At 35.6% G+C, this 25,063-nt stretch overlaps 2 protein-coding genes across 3 annotated transcripts in view; one reads left to right on the top strand and one right to left on the bottom strand.

Annotated features, from left to right (window-relative positions):
- Window positions 1-18,869, bottom strand: part of LOC127836870 (LIM/homeobox protein Lhx9-like) — a 31,168-nt gene extending 12,299 nt beyond the window's left edge. For both annotated transcript variants that reach the window (XM_052363513.1, XM_052363512.1), the window contains exons 1-3: window positions 17,971-18,869; window positions 8,456-8,661; window positions 4,192-4,565 (exon numbers count right to left, since the gene is read on the bottom strand). In XM_052363513.1, the coding sequence (XP_052219473.1) occupies window positions 4,192-4,565; window positions 8,456-8,661; window positions 17,971-18,066 (676 nt within the window). In that variant the 5' untranslated portion in view covers window positions 18,067-18,869. The remainder of the gene's footprint in view (window positions 1-4,191; window positions 4,566-8,455; window positions 8,662-17,970) is intronic.
- Window positions 1-25,063, top strand: part of LOC127836866 (angiopoietin-2-like) — a 456,318-nt gene that overhangs the window by 112,250 nt on the left and 319,005 nt on the right. The gene's annotated exons all lie outside the window — the stretch shown is intronic.

A 25,063-nucleotide genomic window follows, 5' to 3' on the forward strand; every position in this document is an offset into this window, starting at 1 on the left:
TCTTTATAAAATATTCTAAATATAGAAATAAATATACTTGACATCCCTAATTTTGGAAATAAATTGATCCAATTTAGAAGGATGGGAGAGTCCACTGGGCATGAATGGGTTAATAATATGCATTGTATTGTGATGTAACAGGCCGCGAAATCTATATATTTTCAATCGCATGCCGTACAGAGGAATTGCATACACGTACTTATCTACTAGATCCGTAACATGAGATGCGATCAAAACACGGCGATCAGACTACAACTTTAGCAGTACATTCAAAATAAAAATAACTGAATAAACATCACACAGTGCAAGATTAAACAGCTACCTGTCTAAGATTACACTTTCAAACACTTGAGTTCGACCTGTTTCGGATCCGAATTGTTCCGAACATGTGTCGGTTCTTTGGAAAGTATTTGGTTAACATTTCTCCCGACAGAGTGTTGCGTTACATTACCAACTTTATTCCTCAAATACTCGAAATACCGAGTAAATATTTGCTGAACACATTTACAGTAATGCCACACAATCTTGTAAAATAGCAATGTATTTGATCGGAAGCGCTGGAAGAACGTTCAGTTGTAAATGAATTGTACAAACAGTTAAAAGTGCGGAGACGGTTTGAAGAATTTTCTGACAGTATTTCGTCAATCATTGAATACGGTTATAATGTTCGGATGTATTATATGATGATGATGATGATGATGATGATGTTGATGACGATGATGATGATGGTGATAATGATGATGATGAAAAGGAGGAGGAGGAGGACGACGATGATGATAAAGATGATGATAAAGATGCTGATGCTGCTGATGATGATACATATGATGATAAAGAGGATCAAGATGATGATTCTGATGCTGATAAAAATGCTGAAGAAGATGAAGAAGAATCAGAAATGCACAGTTTTACGTGACCACGCAGAGTCCCGCATAAGCGGAAACTTCTCTGTGAGTTCATTATTTCATAGCACTGCAGTCTGGTCTTTGCAAAGTGGATGAAAGGCGACATGTGTACCATAACACCGTTTGCAACTGTCCCAAATGTTTCAGTCATTTAATCCATTGTGCACTTCCTTTCAACCGACAGAGATTTTAAATGTAAAATCATCTTAATTTTAATCGGGCGATTTCATGGCAGAGAATGAATATTATCTCGATCTGATGATGTGTGGATAATGCAATGATCGGTATCTGTCGCCCGTAAGCCCCTCGGGCTACCTCATGCAGGGGGATTAGTTCCCTTGATTGAATCTCAATCCAATATCCCGTCGTGCGCTTCGTCATCCGGGTACTCGTCTATTGTCAACTCAAAATTTCTCAGGTGCTTCAAACGAACACAGTGTGTTTTGACTAGGGCAGATTTCGGGTTACTAACGTATATTGCAAATCGGATTTCTCGATAACATCTAGAATAAGTGCGCTTTATTATTCCGTCAGACTCGGTACCATTGTGCAGCCCACTCGATTTGTGGTCAACCTCTGGTTTTCGGCGTTCAACTCGCATGCCATAATCGCGACCAAAAGTTTTCACGTCGTGGCATAATCTGTAAGTGGGTTATCGCGTTCAAGCATCGTTGGCACATAGTTGTAGAAATCTGGTCATTTTAACCCATTAATGCCTCGTGGACTCTCCCATCCTTCTAAATTGGATCAATTAATTTCCAAAATTAGGGATGTCTAGTATATTTATTTCTATATTTAGAATATTTCTTAGAGAAATTCCTTTAAGCAAACAGCGCAGACCCAGATGAGACACCGCATCATGCGGCGTCTTATCAAGGTTTACGCTGTTTGCTAAGGCCTTTTTTTAGCCGCTAGGCATTAATTGGTTAAGTGTTCGAACCGAGTACCGGGCGTCTAGTAATATTTCAAATTAATACCTTCAACGACGCAATGAAATATACAAACAAATTTTGCAGCAATATCGTTTTCAACCGATATAACCATTAACTTTTATCAAGCATATTATTGGGACAGCTTGTAAAAGCTTTCGTGGAGTGGAAAGTAAACGAACTACTGAAAACCGCCAAAAGTCTAAATATGCAAAATAATTTATTTAATACATGATTTAAATACACACATGTGTTGTAGTTGAACGGAATCATTAAAAATAAGTTTTTCATTGTTTAAATGTTTAAGATGCTGGACCTTTTCTGAAATTATTTTATATACCTCGTTATTTTAATCCTATGTCACAATTCCCTCAAAGTATGAATGAATCTCAATTTCCAACATTGTTAAGACTTTCAAAAACACGAAAAACAAACTGACAGCATTTCTGTTTCTGTTTGTTTACATTTAAAACGCGCGTTTCGACAATTATCACCGGAAATATTTCTTTAGATGTAGATGGGCAGACACGGAGAGTTCCGAGGACTCCGGCTTAAATCGACAGCTAATAGGTCAACCACCGAGCAGAGATTTGCCGGGAACCAGCATACCAACCACGTGATGATAGCCGAGCCACGCGGTTCAATAATTTTCCAGTTGTTATTTTTCCTTTTTTTAAATTTAGGTATTATTTTATTATGAGCCTAAACTTATACGCATTTTTCAAAATATAAAAGAAAAATGATGCTACTGTTCATAATGTATTACTTAAACATAATTTAAATAAAATCCTACTAAATATGGTAGGATTTCTTGTGATGGCAGAGATTGTATGTGCGAGCAAGGAATGACAACTCTGCGTAGATATTGCTAATAGGTAACCAGCGGAATGTAAACAAACCGACATTTTGACACGCGATAAAACACTCATTAGTTTTAAGATCTGATGTCTTCAAGTATTTTACCCATAAACATTTTAATGCATATATTTCGATAATTATTCGTTGATTTACTATACAAGGTACACTTTACACTTTACATATTCAGCATCTTTACATTATCTTCTTATTACTATTAGCGTGTTGTTGATCGTTGGACAATATAGGCATTAACCAAATACATTAATGTTGGCTACGGCCAGATGCCTGTTAGTGAAAATCTAAATGACGATCAGAAAAACATGCTCATCTTCTCCTTAGAAAGACACAGTGTAGTTTCAACATGTGACTCCTGGTTGCTGGTATTTTGTGTGTTCAACATGACTTCGGTGGCTAACTGTGTCCGACTCAATAATTATCACGTAACTTATTTCTGTGGCGATTAAAAGTAGTTTTCGACCGAAACCATTGTATTTGATGGTAGTTTCGCACAAATGAGCCGCGCTCTGGAAAAACGGGCCTTAATGCATGTGCGTCAGGTTTCGTCCCAAATTTATTTGTGAAGACCGCACAGGCTATTGAATCAGGAACAACATGTTCCGCGTAGACTGGATTTTCGCCAAGATTTCCTTAAAACAGAAAATACCATGATTGCGGATAAAGTCGTTAGTGATTAGCCTGTGATAAACAGCACAGGCTAAGCCAGGTCGACACTTTAAGCCCATGCATCCCGAGGCTCCAATTTGACTGATTCATCAATGGCTACTACTCGGACTCCATTTTTGCCCTCCCGTTGGGCCTCGTTTCACAGTATTTGAATGGCCGTAGTCGAGTTCTTTAATGCGCTCGTCATGGGGGCTCTTAGAAAGCTATTATTGCACACCCGAAAGAACAATACGCATCGTCACGCCTCTTATTTCCAAAATATAGACCAACGCGCTAATACAGTAGGGCATCGTTTTGTTGCGTGGAGAACTTGAAAGGCGCCATAGTAGGGTGGCATTTTCGCTAAAAGCTATACGCTTTGTTTCGAATGAAGTGGTTCACGTTTATAAAGACACTACATGGGTAGTTTGAAGGACATGTTTGTCTGAGCTGCAGCAAAAAATGTCGCGTATCAGATTCCGATGCAGAAGTGCGATTATCTGCTACTTGACGGGAACACTCAAGGCAAGCTGGATGTTCGTACTTTCTTGTTTCAGCCGCATATAAAATGCGCCTGCGTTCTGTACGTTTGCTTACAGGTGACAGATATATTTTGAATAGGAGATGCGATTGCATACTTCGCTATCAATTAATATAAAACGACTTAAAAAGCAAGAAAGGAGCCACGAATATTACATTTAGACAGCTTTACTCTGTTATTTTATCAAAATGTACCGGTACAAGGCGTACACTGTTTGATCAACAAAATAATTCTTCCATGCAGAAAACAGCATATGAATAATTTTTCTAACTCGTTTGAAAACGTTGAAGTAACTTACTCATTTGTCGATATCCGCTATTTTCCGGGGCGGCTAATTTCCGCTTCCTGGGTCGCCCTTTTTGTGTGCGCTTGGTTTCCGGGTAGAACGGGATTGGTTCCATGCCGTCTACCCCCATCATGCCTGGGCTACCCGACTGGATCCCGGCCGCGGGCGACAGACCGGGACCCAAACCTTGCACCGCGTTCTCGTAATCCTCGCGACAATATATCACGTGATCTCGCATCCCAAAATAGTCCCCCGGAAGTAGCGTCTTATTGCACGAACAACACGTGAAGCAGGTCACGTGGTACACAAAGTCACGCGCACGCATCACCATCTCGTTTGCGGCGATTCCCAGACGACATTTTGCGCAGCACTTTATTGAATAACGTCTGAAAAAGAACATTTACATCTTTATATATGAGTCGCGCTCTGTGAATACGGGGTTTATGCGTGTGCGTAAAGTGTCGTCCCTGATTAACATGTGCAGTCCGCGCAAGCTTATCAAAGACGACACTTTCCGCTTAAATGGATGTTTTCATGTAAAGGATGTCTTTTCTTAGTAAAAATACACTCTTGGCGGAAGTTGTCTTCCCTGATTGCACAGGCTTATCTGCGGTCGCACGTTACGCGCATGCGTAAAGCACCGACTCCCAAAGCGAGGCTCAAATATATACACGTACAGAAAACCGGAATCGTCCATAATTAATTATATGTATTACTAATAATAAATATTTGTTCATCTTATTATACTTTGTACTCAACATAATCGATAAACTTTCCCTACGTTAACCACAAAACAATCAGCAACAACAAACAAACAGCAATACATGAAATAATAATGATAATAATAATAATACATACAGACGAAATTGAATAAAGAGGACAACATAATAATATTCGCATGCTGTCTACCCAATGCTGGTCCCATATATACCGAAAGCTTTGAACCAGAGGGCACAATCTTCCAGTTCCGCGCATAACACGTTTTCACTCCGAAACTGCACGTGCCTTTCGTGCCAGTCCCGCGGCATTGAAGCGAGACTGAGCTAATTCTCAGCGCTTCAACGGCGCTAAATAGGTCACAGAGACGCTGCGGAATTTGATTATTCAAATTGACCCGGTGTTTATGGAGACGGCCTTTCTTGTAATTACTTGTCTCTCATGTTAAAGAATATTCAATTTTCATTATCAGATAACTCCTCCTAGAGCCTCTCTTTATGCCGCGAGATTGTCGACTTACTGTAAAAGACATACTTTTCTTGTGATTCAGCGGAAAGATTAACCCATTCATGCCTAGTGGACTCTCCCATGCTTCTAAATTGGATCAATTTATTATTAAAATTATGGCTGTCTAGTATATTTATTTCTATATTTAGAATATTTCTTTCAGTAATTCCTTAAAGCAAACAGCGCAGACCCTGATGGGACGCCGCATCATGCGGCGTCTCATCTGGGTCTACGCTGTTTGCCAATTGATGCCTTTGTTCTAGACGATAGGCATACATGGGTAAATAAAAATATTACTTTTGCTGGAAATACTGTCAAGAATGTGTGTGTCAAATGAAAATAAAAAATACACCAAATCTAAAGTTTGCACTTGAATGAATCGGTAAATACCAGTCGTGGGTTTTAGTCTAACTTTTGTATCCCCGTTTAGAGTAAAAGTCTGACTCTTGCGAGTCAAGGGTTTAAGTCTAACTCTGGTGTTGGTCTGCCTGTCTCGTTTATAACTAAATTCGATATATTTCAATTATTGTTCCTGTTCATACACATTTGCAATGAGTAGTTAATATCACATGCACGTAATACTACAGACGTTTGACCGGCACGGACGATCTTTCGAATCGCTGCTTTTGCTGTTCACTTCCCCGCATAAACGTCAGCAAGCGCGTTAGTGTGTGTATTTCGGAGTATCCCTTAAAGGGGCCTTTTCACAGATTTTGGCATTTTTTTTAACTTATTCATTAAATGCTTTATATTGATAAATGTAAACATTGGATCGTAAAAGCTCCAGTACAAAATCAAGAATAAAATTAAAAAAAGGAAAAGAACATTGCCCGGAGCAGGTTTCGAACCAGTGACCCCTGAAGTCCTGCCAGAGTCTTGAAGTAAAAACGCTTTAACCTACTGAGCTGTTCCGCCGAGAACACATGCTACACGTATTTTATACCTTATATAAGCAATCTTCGTAGTTTCACAAAATTTAACGACAAAAACAGAACTCTCCAAATTATTCAATCGTTTCGCGTTGCAACGCTTTATAATTTTTAGGTTTTAAAATCGTCAAAAGATGCATATAATGGCTATACTAGAGCATGGTAAATGTTCAGTATTACTGTTTCCTCACAAATATCATAACCAAAACGAAAATTTGCGAATCTGAAACAACTTTTTTCAATTTGTCAATTTACCAAAGCGTGAAAAGATCCCTTTAACCACTTCGATGCGTATTTTGACGCATTGGTAGTCCCTTAAAGTTAAATGCAATTTAAGACCTTTCTTTTAAGATTCAACTTTTAAAAGCTTCATTTCAAACACTTAGAAACTCATGAGCAGCAAACAGCATAAGACATAAACAGACTGCGAGTGACTCGCAGGCTTTCCTGGGTTTGTTGTGTTTGCATATAGTAATCATCACTTTGCCTCTGAGAGGGAAAGGGTTAAATAAGGTCCTTTTCGCGCCTGATTATGTAATGGTGTGCATCAGCATTTTAACCCTTTGCATGCTGGGAAATTTGTCGTCTGCTAAAATGTCGTCTGATGAATTTCTAAAATAAGCATTTTCTTCGATTGTTTCAAAGAATACTATCAGAAGAGCAAACAGTTTGGATCCTGATGAGACGCCACGTTCTGTGGCGTCTCATCTGGATCCAAACAGTTTGCAAAGGCCTTTAAAATTCGGTTCCAGCACTGAAAGAGTTAATAAACTCTCGGAACCTGGGTCGAACTTTGAAATAAAGCTGCAAAATGCTGCTATTTTAACTAAAATTAAGTAAATGTTGATGTGACATTGTGCAGTGGCTGGGGGTGGAACCGGAGAACGTGGGGACAACCACATATAAATAAAATTAAAATAAAAACCGTAAGATATGTTTGTATCGCAATTATGCATTTGCATTTAAATGCATATGTGGCTGTATCGTCACATCATGACGTCGTCCCATCGTCCTTATATTGACGGCGTGTATTCAAAGTAATAAATGTTATATATAAAATGTATGATTATATATAAAAACACGAACGTGTTGTTTTTCTAAAACAACAAGAGCAGTGTTTGTAAAACGCAATGCCTCCTACTGAAGCCATATATTTGACATTTGACCTTGAAGGATGACATTGCCCATGACCTTTCACCCCTCAAAATATGCAGCTCCATGAGATACACATGCATGCCAAATATCAATTTGTTATCATCAATATTGCAAAAGTTATGACTAAGGTTAAAGTTTTGGGACAGACACACACATACAATGACAGACAGACAGACACATACAATCACAGACAGACAGACACATACAATGACAGGCTGACGGACAGGCCAAAAACAATATTCTCCCGATCATTTGATCCGGAGGCATAATAACTACGATTTCCGTATAAAATATTCACACAGTACATTATGAGCAGCTAAAAAATCATTCAGAACACAGATAATTTCTTGCCAAAATATAACTAGTTAAAGTAATTTTACAACTGCTTGTTTCCCCCAGTCGAACGGCGTACGAATATAAAAATGGTAGACGTGGTTCCGCGAGTGAGTTTTATCGGCTGTCGCATCCATTTGTGCGCAACTCATCCTTGATTTTACCTGCGATTTTTATTTTACATTCTAAGAATAATTATAAGTAAGTGCTATAGTGGTTAATTGTCAAGGTTTTGCGACTGGGTTATATTTCTAAGAGGTATTGCTCTTGGTCTACAATTGCATATAAAATAATCTATGCGCAACACGCCTTACATTTTGCGTGCTATTTTCCTCAAATATTTACAGCATAATTGTCGCCAAGTGCTACAGTGCATTTAGCAAAGATTACAATATTTTGAAGGAGTTAAAGCCCATTGTTTTAAATCACACGTGAACTATTCTCTGCGCAATCGCAAATTTCGACAAACTCTTTCAAAACAACAATTCTGCCGTAGCTAGGCATACATTATATACGACGACTTCTTGTTAATAAACATGAAACTTTAAACTGCAGAAATTTAACGCTTCTTTAACTCAACATTTAAACGTAATCAATCAGGCGTATACGTTACGTTGACGTAACGTTGACGTTACCTGTAGTAGTCCTCTCTGCAGTATACGTTGCCGTCGCGTACAAAGCACGTGAGCTCGTTGTCCATGTTCAGCTTGCAGTCGACGCACGTGAGACAGTGCACGTGCCAGTGTTTCTCCGCCGCCATCAGGAAGTAGCGGTCGTCTATACGGCAGCCACATGCCGCGCAGTAGCGACACACGTCCGAGCCGTGCAAGTCCGGCATTGCCTGGTAGACAGAGACAAAGAAACCGTTATTTCGACAGTAAATACGTGTAAATATAAAATATTATCTTTAAGCCTGTTTTTGTTGACGCATACGTCTAATTTCGATACACGTTAGTATGATATAGACTTTTGCCAAGTTATATCAAATGGTTGCATAATAAACGTATATGTCTTATTTATGTAAACGCTTATTCACGTATAGTCTTTAATAAGTTTTTATGACATGATTGCTTAAATAACACATGTCTCACATTTGCTTACGTTTATAAAAATGTGTTTCTTATAATTAAACAAATGTCCATGAGGACATAACGGCCAGAACAGAAAAAACAGAAAAAGAAGAAAATGAAGTATAATGAAGTAAAAATGCATCTGAAGAACAGATTCAGGTTAAAATTATACTGGGGGTGTTATTAGAAAAAAAAGTTTTTGCATTGGATTTAAATATCTTCTATTTCATTAGCATTACATAAAAACATTGTAACTACATGTAGATGAATACTTTGGGGATGTGCATCGTTGTTTTTTGTGTGTTTTCTTTTCTGAGGGGGGGGGGATAATTCCGTAGTTTTGTCCTTTTTAATGACACATTTTCCATTGTTGAAAAAGGAAAATGGTCAACATTTTGTCATAAACCATAATGCCATTTTAAAAAAATAAATAAAAAATATACTGAAGCGACATAACATTTCTAGTCAATATATATTTTGCCTTTAACATTATACTTTTGCAAATTGGTTTGCATCATCAGTTGAGATTTTTATAATAATGATAAACCGTGAGGAAAGCTTAGCGATGGAGTCACTGTTTGTTGTTGTTTACATCGCGAAAACACTGCGACACGATGAGAGCCCCTACCGATTTGAATGGTTAAAGGGACCGTTCACAAATTTGCAATTGACATAACACATTATCATAGATTTAAATCAAAGTACTGACAGTACTGGTGTGACGATGCCTTTGAAGAGGATGGATATAAAAGCATCAAATTAAGTTTATCTACATTACCACAATTGTGTATGTGGGAACGAAAAAAAATTGGGTACGAAAATGTTGGGTACGAAAAAATTATGCCAACAAATAATTTGAGTACGAAGAAAAAATTGTGTACGAAAAAAAAATTGTGTACGAAAAAAAATGTGTACGAAAAAAATTTAGGTTCAGAATAAATTTGGGTACAATTTTTTTTTTGATACGAAACAAAAATGGGTACGAAAAAAATAGGTACGAAAAAGTGTGGGTACGAAACAAAATTGGGGGTACGGGGAAGTAGTACCCCTGGGAAACTTGACCCATTCAGCTAAACTGGGAGGCGGGTTACATTCTCGATCAAATCTAAAAATAACTAAATTTTGGGTTTTCCCAGCGTCACAGCGTTTGAAGTGCCACCTGGTAGTTTCGTGTCTGGTTCCTGTCCCGAACCTCTCGATAAATTTGAAAGAGGACGGGAACCAAGCTGCCTTTACCGTTATCAATGATAATCAGCGAGGTATGCATATTGAGAAAATTTAGCTAAATCAATCGGACTGGCTCGGTCTTTAACATAGGTCGCCATTGTGAAGATGTGTTTTCATGGTATGATAACTTAGATGAGCTGCTTCGCTGAAGCAGCATCGTCAAAAAAGGAAAGTTTAGATTATATTCAAACAAGCAAATCAACGCCTAAGTCCGATTGACACAGTTATTTGCGCAAAGATATACGGACTCTTATCCCGGAGAAGGTATACGTGTTTTGGATAGCAAACCTATTTTAAATTATTTCAACTTAAACGTAGTATAGTTTCGTTTGTAAATAAGTAAGCCTCGCCCTGTGAATAAATGACTTAATGCATATGCGTAAAGTTTCGTCCCAGTTTTTTTCGCACAGGCTAATCAGGGACGACACCTTCCGCTTTTATGGTGTCTTTCGTTTTAACGTATTCTTTTTGAAGCGAAAATCCAATTACGGCGGAAAGTGTCGTCGCTGCTAAGCCCTGTGGACTTTACGGGCAAAATCAGGACGAAACTTTACGCTCAGAAATGAAGCCCACAGGCACATATTAATCGGGTTTGTTTATAAATACGAGTCTCTATAAGACGATAGCGTTTCGATCCATACGTCCCGGGTTCAATTCCAGATGAGAGCTACTGATTGTAAACTTAAGAAAATCTGTCTTCTCGTAACTGATTTGTTTGAGCCTTTTCAGTTTATATGCTTAAATCTGTCAAGTTAAAAAAAAACTTAAATGCATTTTTCAAAATTTTACATAATCTACCTAATCAAAGGGTCCGGGTCCAATCACCTTAGAGGTGTGAACTGTGACTACATTGAAATAAACCATTCATTCAAACCAATGTACAATATGAAAAAAATGTATGAGTGTTTTATGGCACATGAAAAATGTTTTTACTCTCTTTTTTTTTTACAAAATTCAAATTATTTCAGTCAGGTCGCCAATAACGGAACACTTACAACCGTTTGTCCGATTAATAAATTAAACATTTTTTAGATTAATTCGAGTGGGACTATAAACGGAATTTCTTGCCTTTTCACATGCACTAAAATTTTATTTATTGAGCGGGGCTATGTTTTTAGAAAAGAGCTTTTACTTTGGTAGCCGTTTACTCCAATAACGAAACTTCTTCAATAATCACGTGACATCGTGGTTATTCACAAAGTACGGAGACCGTGTTGCCCTGTTAAATGGACATTTTCAAAGATTTTGGCATTAATTGAGGTTTGTCCTTAAATTCTTTATGTTGATAAATGTAAATAGTGGATCTTAAAAGCCAAAGTAAAAAATCAAGAATAAAACTAAAGAAAGAAAAGAAAGTAACCCTCAACTATGCTCGAACCACTGACCCCTGGTGTAAAAGTTTAACGCTTAGACAACTCGGCTATCCGTGCAAATATTATGAGTGATGCATTTTATACTATATATATAAGCAATCCTCGTAGTGTCACAAAATATAACGACAACAACAGAACTCTCCAAATAATTCAATCGTTTCGCGTTGCAACGCTTTATACTTTTTCAGGTTTTTAAATCGTAAAAAGAGGCCAATATTGGATATTTTAGAGAATTGTAAATAATCAGTGTTATTGTTTCCTCACAACTACAACCAAAAAATATGCGAATCTGAAACAATGTTTTTTTAATTGTGTTAATTTTCCAAAACTTGAAAAGGTCCCTTTCATAGGTGGAAACTAAGTAAATAAGTGAAAATTTACATGAATTTTGTTATATTTTCTTTCCAAAATAATTCAAATTTCAAAAATAAGGATATAAAAAACATTATAACATTCAAAAATGTACTTATTTGTAATTGCAAAAACTATGTACAGATTTAGGTGGATATACAAATGCATAATATACATTGGAAGTTAATAAAACAAATCACAACACATCGGAACAGTCACGTATTACAACAATTTATGGAATGGATCGAATGGCTGATTTATTGCACGTTCTTTTACTTCATAATGTCCGAAAGATGGACCCTGTATGTGCTTGAGCCGACAGTAACAGTATTCTCTAGATCCTGTTTCCAAATAAGATCCGCTACTCTTGGTTAAGCGAATAACATTGAAGACAAATACTGAAATATTGTAAATAACCTGAGAAGAGAAACAAGTTACATGATACTTAACACAAATACTGAGCCGTGGTTTAATGCATGTGCGTAAAGTGTCGTCCCTGATTAACATGTGCAGTCCGCACAGGCTAATCAGGGGCGACACTGTCCGCCTAAACTTGATTTTTGCTTAGAAGAGATTTTCTTTGAACAGACAATATCATAAAAGCGGAAAGTCTGGGACTGCACACGCTAATCAGGGACGACACTTTACGCGCATGCATTAAACACCTGTTCACAGGGCAAGGTGCAAATATTACCAATAGTCTTTAGAATAAAATAATGATACTTAACAAAATATTTTTTAACTGTAAGCTGTGGTTATATGCGGAACGGCAAAATCAAACGCAACATCAACGTTGACGGCCCCATACAGTTTCCAGAAAACCGCTGGGAATTCCCAGTGTTGCGCATCTCTTGGAGACGGACATAACCCTACAACTGATTTCAAAGCCATGCCTTAAAATCGCATTTGTGATTAATTAATTGAGATTATTAAATCTATGTTTATTTTAGTGCAGGCAATATTCGATTAAACGTTGATGCGTTTGTATAACAATTGCATAGTCGTCTGGAACGCTTGTGAGACACATGCAATTCGTTGTTTACTGTTAATTTCTTGAAACTGTCATTCATCCGGTCAGGGATACAAAGCATTTTGACGACTTATTTTATGACTTGCATTCCTTTAAAAGCTTCGATAACAGGTTGGTAAGAAACATATTAATAATAAGCCATTATTTGGTTCTGTTATCATGGATTTGTCTTTATTGCGACTCGACTGCACATTGTAACCTTAAATGAACCAAATCCTGATTTGTCTTTTTATATTAAATTGGAAATTTTTAATTATGCTTAGTTGTTTAAGACGATTTGAAGATATTGAAGCTCGACTCAGTTAAATAAAGCAAACGTGTTTCAAAATCTAAAAGCATACATTTAATGTAAAAAAAATATTTAACAAGAAATATAATGTTTCTTAATAATCTAAGGACTTTCACATTACATGTTGATTTTGAATAAATTCGGATGCTAGTTTTGCGGAATCATATACCCGTATGACTCTTGATCTGGAAAAACGGGGCTTAATGCATGTACGTAAAGTGTCGTCCCAGATTAGACTATGCATTCTGCACGGGTTCATTAGTGACGACACTTTCGTCTGTTATAGCGTGAAAGTAAATTTAGGCTGAAAGCGTCGTTCCTGATTAGCCTGTGCGGACTGCACGGGCTGAGTTATAGCGTGAAAGTAAATTTAGGCGGAAAGCGTCGTTCCTGATTAGCCTGTGCGGAAAGCGTCGTTCCTGATTAGCCTGTGCGGACTGCACGGGCTGATATGAATGACATTTTACGCACATGCGTTAAGCCCCGTTTTCACAGAGCGAGGCTCACGTATGAAGGTTCACTCTTCATTTCGAGATATGAATTACGTTTTACCACTAAAACAAGTACAAAGCAAGGACGCACAGCTTTTTTTTGCTTTTGACATTCTATTCGCTTCATTTGACATACGTTAATAAACTGTGTATAACTCAGTCAAAACTGATGAATAAAAAAGCTAACATTCTGTTATGCAACAGTCAGCTTTCAGTAATTATTAGCATGTGTAGAGCAATACTGATCATTCTATTAGTAGTACATGTATAGTGTGTGTATAAACGATTTAAACTACAGGAAACAATTTGAATCCAGCAAACTGAATCCTTGAAATAAAACAAGAATATTTCCCCTCGATGAAATTATAAAAAAAACGCACATAACATTTGAAGTCCGAATTCAATTTGAATACAAGAATATTTACATATAAGGTATATTCATATAAATAAATGTATAACTTAATGTTAAGAAACACTCGTCTATGATAATTAAAACAGGTTATTTAAATTAAATTCAAATAGAAACTGTTTATAACAGAGCCTCAACCGTTCATATTTACGCAAAAGTTTACATATAACCTATTATAAAAATCACTACATAAAATAAGCAAAATTTACAAGATATTAATAAAGGGGCCTTTTCACGATTGGGTAAATTGACAAAATTAAAAAAGCTGTTTCAGATTCGCAAATTTTCTTTTTAGTTATGATATGTGTGAGGAAACAGTAATACTGAACATTTACCAGGCTCTAAAATAACCATTATATGCATCTTTAGACGATTTAAAAACCTGAAAATTATAAAGCGTTGCAACGCGAAACGAATGAATATTATGTGAAACTACGAGGATTGCTTATATTAAGTATAAAATACATATGTCCTTGTATCAGAAAGAATGGACGAGTGGTGTAAGTGGTAGACTTTTTAACTCCAGGACTCCATGTGTCAGTAGTTCGAACCCTCCTGAGGGTTACTTTTTTCGTTTTTTTGAATTATATTATTGATGTTTTACTGAAGTCTTTTAGATCCAATGTTCACATTTATCAATATAAAGCATTTAATGACAAACTTCAATATATGCCAAAATTTGTGAAAAGGCCTCTTTAACCCATTTATGTCTAGCGTCCTGAAAAAAAAGGACATTGCAAACAGCGTAGACCCAGATGAGACGCCGCATAATGCGGCGTCTCATCTGGGTCTGCGCTGTTTGCTTAAAAGGAATGTCTTTATGAAATATTTCAATATAGAAATAAATATACTTGACATCCCTAATTTTGAAAATAAATTGATCCAATTTAGAAGGATGGGAGAGTCCACTAGGCATAAATGGGTTAAATTACTTAGGAGCACATATTAACGCTCGACTAAAAATTCCAACATTGTTTTCGCTAAAACGTGAAAAGGTCCCTTTAAATTGATGTTAAAAGACATAAATCTTTAAAATATGTATGCAAAATTTCTGTTTCATCGATAGATGAAAGTAAGTTTGGCGCATATGATAGAATGCAGCCAGAATATCTTTATTTCAACAAGAAATAACAAAAATGAGAGTTTATGGTCGGTACGAAAAATTACGGTCGGTATGAAAAATTAGGGTCGGTACGAAATATAAGAATCGGTTGAGCTATAACAAACAAACAACTTATGAACGTTGATAAGATGTATTTTGAACATGTGAACATTCTATTGTATCAAATTTATATATTTCTATCGTTATTTTATCATACGGGCAGAAAAAGATTAAGGTCACATGCGCTCGATTTCACTCCGGACAAGTATGTACACATACAAGTAAATGGCAACTCATGACCTCTTGTCGACGAGTAAGTATTTGCTACATAAACTCTGATACGCACAATGAACACTAGCTCCCATGTGTTGACTCAAAATTACTTGCCAAACATTCGTGAACTTTGAAGAAAACATTGCTACAACAGACCTTAGCAGTCCGGACAGACCGAAGAAAAGTGGAAAGAATAATATTTACTCAAGAAAGCCATAAAGTTAGGACGCATTAGAGGTATGTACCCAAAATATTGACGTTCAGCCCAATCCGAAACACAAACGCGCTTTTGAGGAAGCGTACAGTACCGGAGCTTACGTTACGTCATGCCCTTGGACAGCGTGTTAGTGGTGTGTTTACTTTTGTTCCTACGCTAAGTGTCAATAGAATTGAAATCTGTTTGTTGAAGTGTGCTTGTAGAAAAGTGTTTAGATAAAAATGACACTTTAAAGTCAAGAAATATTTGGAACGTCAAGTGTTGTTGTTGTTTTGCTATACGCATAGTATTGATATGTTAACCTTATATATGACGAAGATTATATTAACCCATTTATGCCTAGTTGACTCTCCCATCCTTCTAAATTGGATCAATTTATTTCCAAAATTAGGGATGTCAAGTATATTTATTTCTATATTTAGAATATTTCATAAAGAAATTCCTTTAAAGCAAACAGCGCAGACCCAGATGAGACGCCGCATTATGCGGCGTCTCATCTGGGTCTACGCTGTTTGCAATGTCCTTTTTTCAGGACGCTAGGCATACATGGGTTAAGTAATAATAATAAAATAATGAAAACATGAATTTAATAATAATAATTAAAAGAAGAAAAAAAAGATTATAGCTGGGCTGGTTTTGTTTCCAATTATTAGTAATGTTTTTTTTTCCATTTGATTCCCAGTATTTATCGGCATTTCTTCCCTCTATAAACAATTAATATTAGATATCATTGTATAACGCAAAGTTAGATTAAGTCAAACCTACAGTCCAGCTTAATTTACAAAAGCCCATGAAAAATGATGCATTAAAATGTTACATATTGTTTAATGATGCATTTAATTTTTCACAGGACCAAAGTTATGTGTATGTTAAAGTGTCAAGAGATATATGCAAACAAATATACAGCTGTTTATTTAATATTACACTAGAATTTAAATAAATGCAAAATTGTTTAAATAATTTTAACTTAATTTCATGTAATTAAATACTGTGAACTTATTGACTCGCAGTGATTTATTTGTAGGAATGATCATCGATCCGAATCAGAAGACAATACATGAATACGTATTTATTGATGATATCTTTGGTTTAAAGACGGAATTATTACATTTCTTATTTAATTTTATGGTACTTGAAAAAGCTTTGTGCATAACACGAATGCACGCGATTTACTGGAGGTAAACGTAAAATAGTTTGATGAAAATATGTTATACCTAATTTTAAAATAACGAAACTCATGTACTTTGCATCATCAATAGCTGTCGCCAATTTTTCTATTAACTTATTGTTCCTTTAGCTCATGTTTATTTAAAGGGGCCTTTTCACGTTTTGGTAAATTGACAAAATTAAAAAAAATGTTTCAAACTCGCAAATTTTCGTTTTAGTTATGATATTTGTAAGAAAACAGTAATACTGAAAATTTACCATATACTAAAATAGCCATAATATGCATCTTTTGACGATTAAAAAACTGAAAATTATAAAGCGTTGCAACGCTAAACGATTGAATACTTTGGAGAGTTCTGTTGTTGTCGTTATATTTTGTGAAACTACGAGAATTGTTTATATATAAGTATAAACTACAATATTCATTTTATGAGCACGGATGGCCGAGTGGTCTAAGTGGTAGACTTTTACTCCAGGACCCAGGGGCCAGTGGTGCGAGCCCTGTTGTGGGTTACTTATTTTTTCTTTTCTTTTTTAAATTTTATTCATGATGTTTTACTTGAGCGTTTTAGATCCAATGTTTACATTTATCAATATAAAGCATTTAATGACAAACTTCAATACATGCCTAAATCTGTGAAATGGTCCCTTTAATGTCCGAACTCTATCAACTGACCAACTAATTTACCGTGTTTTGTCTTTCTTGGTCAAACCGCAAACCGCAATGGGACCAAACATATGATTTTTGGAAATGCCACGAAAGTTTGTTTCCATCCTTGTTAAATTAGTGTACATGGGAGGATTTCGATTGTTTATGAAAGTTCGATAGTTTTCAAAACCATGAACCTAGTGATCTCTTGCTCAAATTAATGTGTTAGGGGTCACAATACTTAATCACTGTTTTTTGTTTGTGCCTAATTGTTATGTGCCCTGAAACTGGTTCTTAGTATACAGTTTTGTCAAATACTATCCGATTTAACACAATTTGTATGATATAACAAAATTAATATTGCTGATTTAACTTTTCTTGAACATTTGCCTCAAAATGATGCAAGCTTTATCATTTGCATGCAAACTTTAGTAAGCGGACACAGGTTTACGCACTTTAAAAATGTTGATGTCGTCTTACGTGACGACTTCCACGTTTTTACCTCATTGAGATAATCCATGTCGTGGTCGTGGTCGTGACGATAAACGTCGTCGTAGTGAACGTTGTTATCTAACGTAGGTGCCATGTTCTCCACCATAGCGTTAGGAATATCACGTCACGTTCTGGTATATGACGAGAGTAATGTTATTGTTTATATACGGTATAAAGTAATTTACAATTGACAAATGTAAGAAAGGAGCGTTGTTTCTCGGATTTCATACGACATGAGTACATTCACGAAGTGTTCGCTTGGACGCTTTTGAACACCAAAGAAAAAAGCACTGAAAACTGTGTTACACATCTTCTTCAAAACGTTTCAAAATACGTGCATACTATGATTTTAAATCCTACAAAACTATGAGATAATGTCTGAGCTGCGTTCCTAATTGCACATGTCGACGGGGAATTCCAAATTGACGTTGACGTCACCCGGTGATGTATCAGTACATCGTGTCCCGCCGAGCTCGAGAAAATCATGGAGTGCACGTGCTAACGAGGATCGCAGCAGGGCGTTGATAGGTTTCCCAGCGCCCGGGGGCTCCCATTCACTTTCCCCGTGTACAGTCCTGTAGTTTACATCCACAGGCTGTTCTCCTAAGTATTATGGAAATACCACACTCTATATACCTCTCACCTTACAACCGTACTCGTCTGTTTTATGAATAAAAGACGGCTTGCGCATTTAACATATTTCACACTTGTTTAAATATATCGCTCGATGTTTATAGCCTGCTTCGCACTTTTCCTTAGTTTCACGCAAATACTATTTCCAAAATCCGTATGTTTCAAAGAATGTCAACTTCGTTCCACTATTATAACACACTGGTGTGTGATGGCATGCAAGTGACGAATGTATCTGGATTTGGCAGAGACTGTTTGCCGTTTTTAATCCCGTATTTGTTTATTCTCTCGGTGGCCGGTTATATGAGATCACCCCTTGTATTTATCTCGCAGATCAGTTTATTTGAAAAGCGGCTCGAAAACGCAACCCTAGGAATCGGCAGTTGAATTTCACATCCACGGGTATTCGCCGAGAGGTATTGGTAGAGGGCGTGTTTTGCGAGCTTATGAATATTCATTATTGGAAAATTGCCATCCAATGGGATTCCGGAAAGTAATAGAAGCGATGTTGCAAATTTCAAGGATCGTTTCTTTTTCCATCAGGTGATATTTGGAATACGTAAATGTTTATTAAGATAAAATGATGAGACTTCACCTGTCCACCATTGAAATACTGTTGCACTGGACTGATAAAGCAATATTAAAACTTAATTAAGGTATTTCGTTTCGTGTGTAAATATGGCATATTTTAGTGTATTTTTATTTAAAATTGTTATTTTCCTCACAAAACATTGGGTCAAAATGTATTCGACCTTTTAAATATTGTGCTGCTAGTATTTGCTCAACATAAATACAACATTATGCTTAACTTACCGTTTACATTTTCATCACAAGACCATTCAAATAAACCTATAAATCCAAAAAAATATAGCACAGGCTCGATTTCAAAAAAAAAAAGTCATGCAAATATTTTGCATACGTTAACTTATTGTTAAATGAAATATAAAAAAACAGTTCTCTAAAACAATCATTTATGTTAATTTGGTCCTTGGACGCGCAGTAGTAAATAACTCGATTAAAACTATAACACACTTGTTTATGCATATTTTTCCTTTTGACATTTTTTTCTTTCGGGTTATAAATTCGTTGGGTCCAACTTTCGCTCACTTACTTCCGCCATTTCAAACAGATGTTCAAACTTCAAAGACTGCGCGAAGGCATTGTAAGACCTCTGTTGCTGTATCAAGGGGCGGATTTCTGTAATCTTTCTATTTTCATAATAAACAGATTCACGGAAGAGCAATATTTTTCTTGGAACCGCTCGCGTTTGTAGCACGCGGGCCGCTCGCGCTCGTCGTCGTCTGGTTTAAAAGTTTTCTAAAGAAATGTTGTGTATTGAACGAATCCGGAAGTGGTATATAGCCCATAACAGGTTTCTCGGTCTTGTTCTGGCGCATTAAAATCGCCACCTGTTGTTTAACAGTATTTCCAAGGCAGTCTTTATGTGCTGTATGTACCGTATATTTCCATTCTCGACACACTATAGGGTAGCAATATAAAAAAAGGAGAGGCAGTAGCAATCTGTGGCTGGAATTTCTGTCTAATGCACAAAAGACTAAGGTTCGAGCGTTGGAAAAGAGCCGTACTCAATGAGACTTTCAGGGGCTGTCCGATAAGTGCGGTGGTTAATAAACGAGCTTCAGTTTTTAGGCGACTTTGGTCCAATGCCCACTTCGGCGCATGTGAGTTTCGTAGGTGAGCGCCATATCGGAAAGTTGGGGTTTCATCCGGGTAATCCGGCTTCTCCAAGAAGCAAAGAAATTTCTGGGGAAATTCCAAAAGCAATGCTCTTAATAATTCAATCTGGGGCAGTTAAAGTCCGGAGTCCATCTAGAAGAAAATATTTCTCCTCGTCGATGGCATTGGATAGTATTAATGTTTGAATATAATATATGTGGCGTGCTGGGAAAACGGGGCTTAATGCATGTGCAGTCACCACAGGCTTATCAGGGGCGTCACTTTTTATGGCATTTTAAGTTTAAAGAAAATCTCTTCTTAACGAAAATCCATTTTAGGCAAAAACATTCATCACAGGCTAGCATACTGAACTGGTACTACACTTAACGCACACGCACTTAACAACTTTTTTACGCACGCGCCTGATAGTTATGTATTCTTTAGTACAACGTGCAATCGGTATCCTACAGTGCAGTTCCAAGTTCATCTGATGTACCTATCTTAGCAATACTTCAAAATAATTTTTTAATCTTGTATTTCCTATCAATAATGAAAGGATTTGTTCTATAAGTTAAAATTAAAATTCTGTACGTACTACCTTGAATGCGAATTACTTTCATTCTCAATACGTCGGTCAATCTTTAATCCGGCAAATTATAGAGGGATAACTTTAGTCAATATTCTGGCTAAAATATTTTCTTTAACGCTGCGCAACCGTCTAAATAGTTGGTGCGAGAACGAATCAATTTTAAATGAATGTCAATTTGGTTTTAGAAATAATCGTAGCACGTCTTACTGTATTTTTATTCTACATAGTACTATTCAGAAGGTTTTAGCAAATAATTTAAAACTCTATTGTGCCTTTGTATACTATGAAAAGGCATTTGATACTGTCATTCATGATGCCCTATGGATTAAACTTGTAAATTCTGGTATCAGCTGTAAAATGCTTAATATGCTAAAATCCATATATGCAAATGTGAAATCTTGTTTAAAGTGCCTAAGTTTAATGTCATACTCAGAATTCTTTGATGTATCATTAGGAGTCAAACAAGGTGAGCCTTTGTCACCTCTTTTGTTTATTATGTTTATCAATGATATTTGTGAGCTTTTGAGTTCTACAAACCTATGTTCTAATGATGTTGATATGTTATCTATTTTTATGTTAATGTTTTCCGATGTCATTGCAATTTTTTCAACTGATACCCATAGTCTACACCAATTAAATTGTATAAATGAATATTCTAAGAAGTGGGATCTCAAGGTAAATGTCGGGAAAACTAAGGTATGCATTTTTCAAAAGTATAAATATAGAAATATTCACGAATGGGAACTCAACGGCGACAAAATTGAAATAGTAGATGTTTTTACGTACCTAGGTATAAAAAAATTCTATAACGGCTCACTTAAACGTGCAGTTGAATCACTAAATGAGCAGGCCCTCAAAGCATATAATAACCATATTTCAATATTTAGTAGAATCAAATTAGATATTAAAACTAAATTGTTACTGTTTGACTCAATGGTAGCACCAATTATCACGTATGGCTGCGAAGTCTGGGGAATTTACGATATGCCAGAGGTTTATAAATTGCATTAGAAATTATGTAAACAAATACTTGGGATTCGTCAACAAACATCTAATGCTGTTGTACTAGGTGAACATGGTCGCTTCCCATTGTCTATCATTTGCAAAGAACGAGCCCTTAACTATTGGTGTAAAATCATGAGATCACAGAATACTTTGATAAATAGAGTTTTTAATGCATTAACTACTGACGATGCATGCATGAATATTGATAAAAAACTGTGCTGGCCAAATGCTGTTAAAACTAAACTTGATGATCTTGGCTATAGTAATTTATTGTTGCACCCGTATCACGAAATCGATTACATTTGTATGGTAAAACAAAGAGTCCGTGATGTTTACATTCAAACTTGGTTTGAATGTATACAGCCTCAAAGTAAGCTAAAATACTATATCATTTTTTAAAAAGGATTTTGTTTTGAAACCTACTTGAATTGTATAGATAATGAAAAGCATAGAATTGCAATGAGTAGATTCCGATTGTGTTCACATCATTTAGAAATAGAAAGAGGAAGATTTAATAATATTGACATTAATGATCTTAAGTGTAAAGTGTGTACATCTGATATGATTGAATCTGAATTTCATTTTCTTTGTATTTGTCCAAATTATAGAGAGTTAAGGTAAAAGTACAATATAAGGCTGTCGTTTAACACATTGAAATATTTCTGAACAATTATGTCAACAAAGTCTGAAAAACGTATCCGTAAAGTATCGAAATTTATATATTTTGCAATGTTAAAACGAAAAGATATCATTGATCCTTCTGTTGCTTCCTAGTTGTCTTAATTCCTTCCCATCATTAACATTGTGTGTTTTTTTGCTACATTTTCCTGTTTTTTGTATGTGTTTTTGTTTGTTTTTTATATTTATTAATCTATCGACATCATTTGTATGCTACGATTTACTTTCCTATTTGTGTGATATAATAATACTAATAATAACCAATATTGCATACAATAACTCTCTGTATAGCCAAACTTCAACTCACTGTGTATATGAATTTATCACATGATTTATTTTGCCAAAAGCATTTAATGCTGATTATGCAAATAAATAAATAAATTTAAAGCTCGTTGAGCATTTGATGCAAAATATGGAGAAATAAATGCAATTCGATTATGGAGAAAAATGAAGATTTTTTTCAATAATACTGTTAAACACAAACTAATAAGCAAATGTGGCTGGTAAACAGCAAAAAAAGCAAATGACATAAAAAAGACATGCAGTTTTTACAAAATACAATACAAATAAAACGCATCAACGCTATTTGAAGATGTAATTTTTTTTAACAAACTCAACAAACATTTTGCCAATATTTCTAAAATAATTGAGAAAACGGAATTTAAGAAAGAAAACTTTGATTTTTGTAAACATTTTTCTGTACGCCAAATAAGGCCACATAGAGTTATGGATTGAATATATAACGCCGTCTGTACACTAATTGATAATCTTACACAATAAAAGTTGAGGTATATACAAAAGAGGAATTTATATCCTAAACATTTGAAAATATGATAATGTACAAACACTACCTTCTTAAGTTAAAAATTCTATTGATACAGGATTTTCCAGACGTTTATGCAATAGCAACGTTTTGTTGATTTCAAAAAATAGTTTGACGTAGTTCACCATACAATTTTGCTTAACAAATCGAAACTTGATTATTTCTGCGTCATGTCATTAAATGTTTTGCATCATATCATACAAATCGTAATCGTAATTAAGGCAGCTGGAATAACATCGGAAACATGTTTTATCACACCCGGTGTTTCTATTGTCTCTTTTTTAGGACCTCAACTAACTATACTATATGTATATTATATTTACATATACTTTACTTTACAATCGGATTCAGATATGTATGCTGATGATGTGAAAATATATTTCAAAGGCAATCGCACACTAAACAATAGGCTACAGACAGACTTAACATGTTCACAGAACTGGTGTAATATAACTCCAACCTCCCATTTCTTATTCTGTTTACTTATACCTACTTATTGTATATACTGTTGGTCGTTTTGACATTTAAATAGATTGAAGTTAAAAGTTTCATTTTTTACATCATATCATAATCACTTCCAAATGACACAGAGAGACATGCCATAAGCACCGAGCCTTTTTTGTCGATTCCTCTCTTTGCAGTGTTAATTTTAAGCAATAAATACATGTCTTTTTACTCTGGTATATGTTTTAAAAAGTAGTAGGTCTGTTTGTTTTGTATTGCTAAAATGCGTTAACGAATAACTAACAACATTTTGCTAAACCATCTCCAGATAAAACCACGTGCATTACCATCGAATCCCACAAAGAACCATAATGTGATTGCAAGCGGCATTTTCTTTCATAGCAAGCAGGTTGAAACACAAAACTATTTGGAACTATTTGGACTTTATACAAACAAAGATTTAAATTGTAACGCTGAAGTTGATTGTAGTTCTCTAAAGCTTTGCTCAAAACTATAACCTTTTGCGCGCCAAACTATATTTTCTACCTTCTGATATGACACTTATACGCGGCTTGCTCTGCATGGCGCCAAATGAGCCAATGGCTACAAATATCGAAAGTGGGCTCTTGAAGCAATTAGCATTGGGCTGCAATATTTTTTTCTATTTACACATAAAATATCCAAAACATTTAGAATTAAGATGGTAAATTTGGATACAGACATTTTTGAGCCAACGGGAGCCCTTCCTATAACTGTTGTGTTTAGATGGCAAAAGGCAAATACTTATGACTTCAATCAAAACTGCAGAGACGATTTGCAAGGTTTGTCTTTATATACGATGATTTTAGTACTTAAATATATAATTTTTCAAAGCAATTGAAAGGTCTTTTCTTTGAAAATATGTGGAAATATTTTACTTTTAAATATCTTCATATAAAGGCGTCCTTATAACATGTGAAAAAAACATAAACTGCAATATCAGATCGATTGCAAATGGCGATCTCTTGGTTAGTAGTGCATGCACAATGACCAAGAAGAAGCAAATGCAACTATTTTGTATATTAAAATGTTAAGTATTAATAAAATATAAGCATTTTAAGATATGCATGCAGGTAATGTTTAACATTGTAAGGCCACATAATAATACACGGGTATAATTAATCGACGTATTTTTCTTCTGAAATGATGATATCAATGTGCCGATTTCACGTTTCATATAACTCTTTCAGTGCGGGAACCGAATTTTGAAGGCCTTTG

Source organism: Dreissena polymorpha, chromosome 7 (assembly GCF_020536995.1).
Source record: "Dreissena polymorpha isolate Duluth1 chromosome 7, UMN_Dpol_1.0, whole genome shotgun sequence".
Classification (NCBI taxonomy): domain Eukaryota; kingdom Metazoa; phylum Mollusca; class Bivalvia; order Myida; family Dreissenidae; genus Dreissena; species Dreissena polymorpha.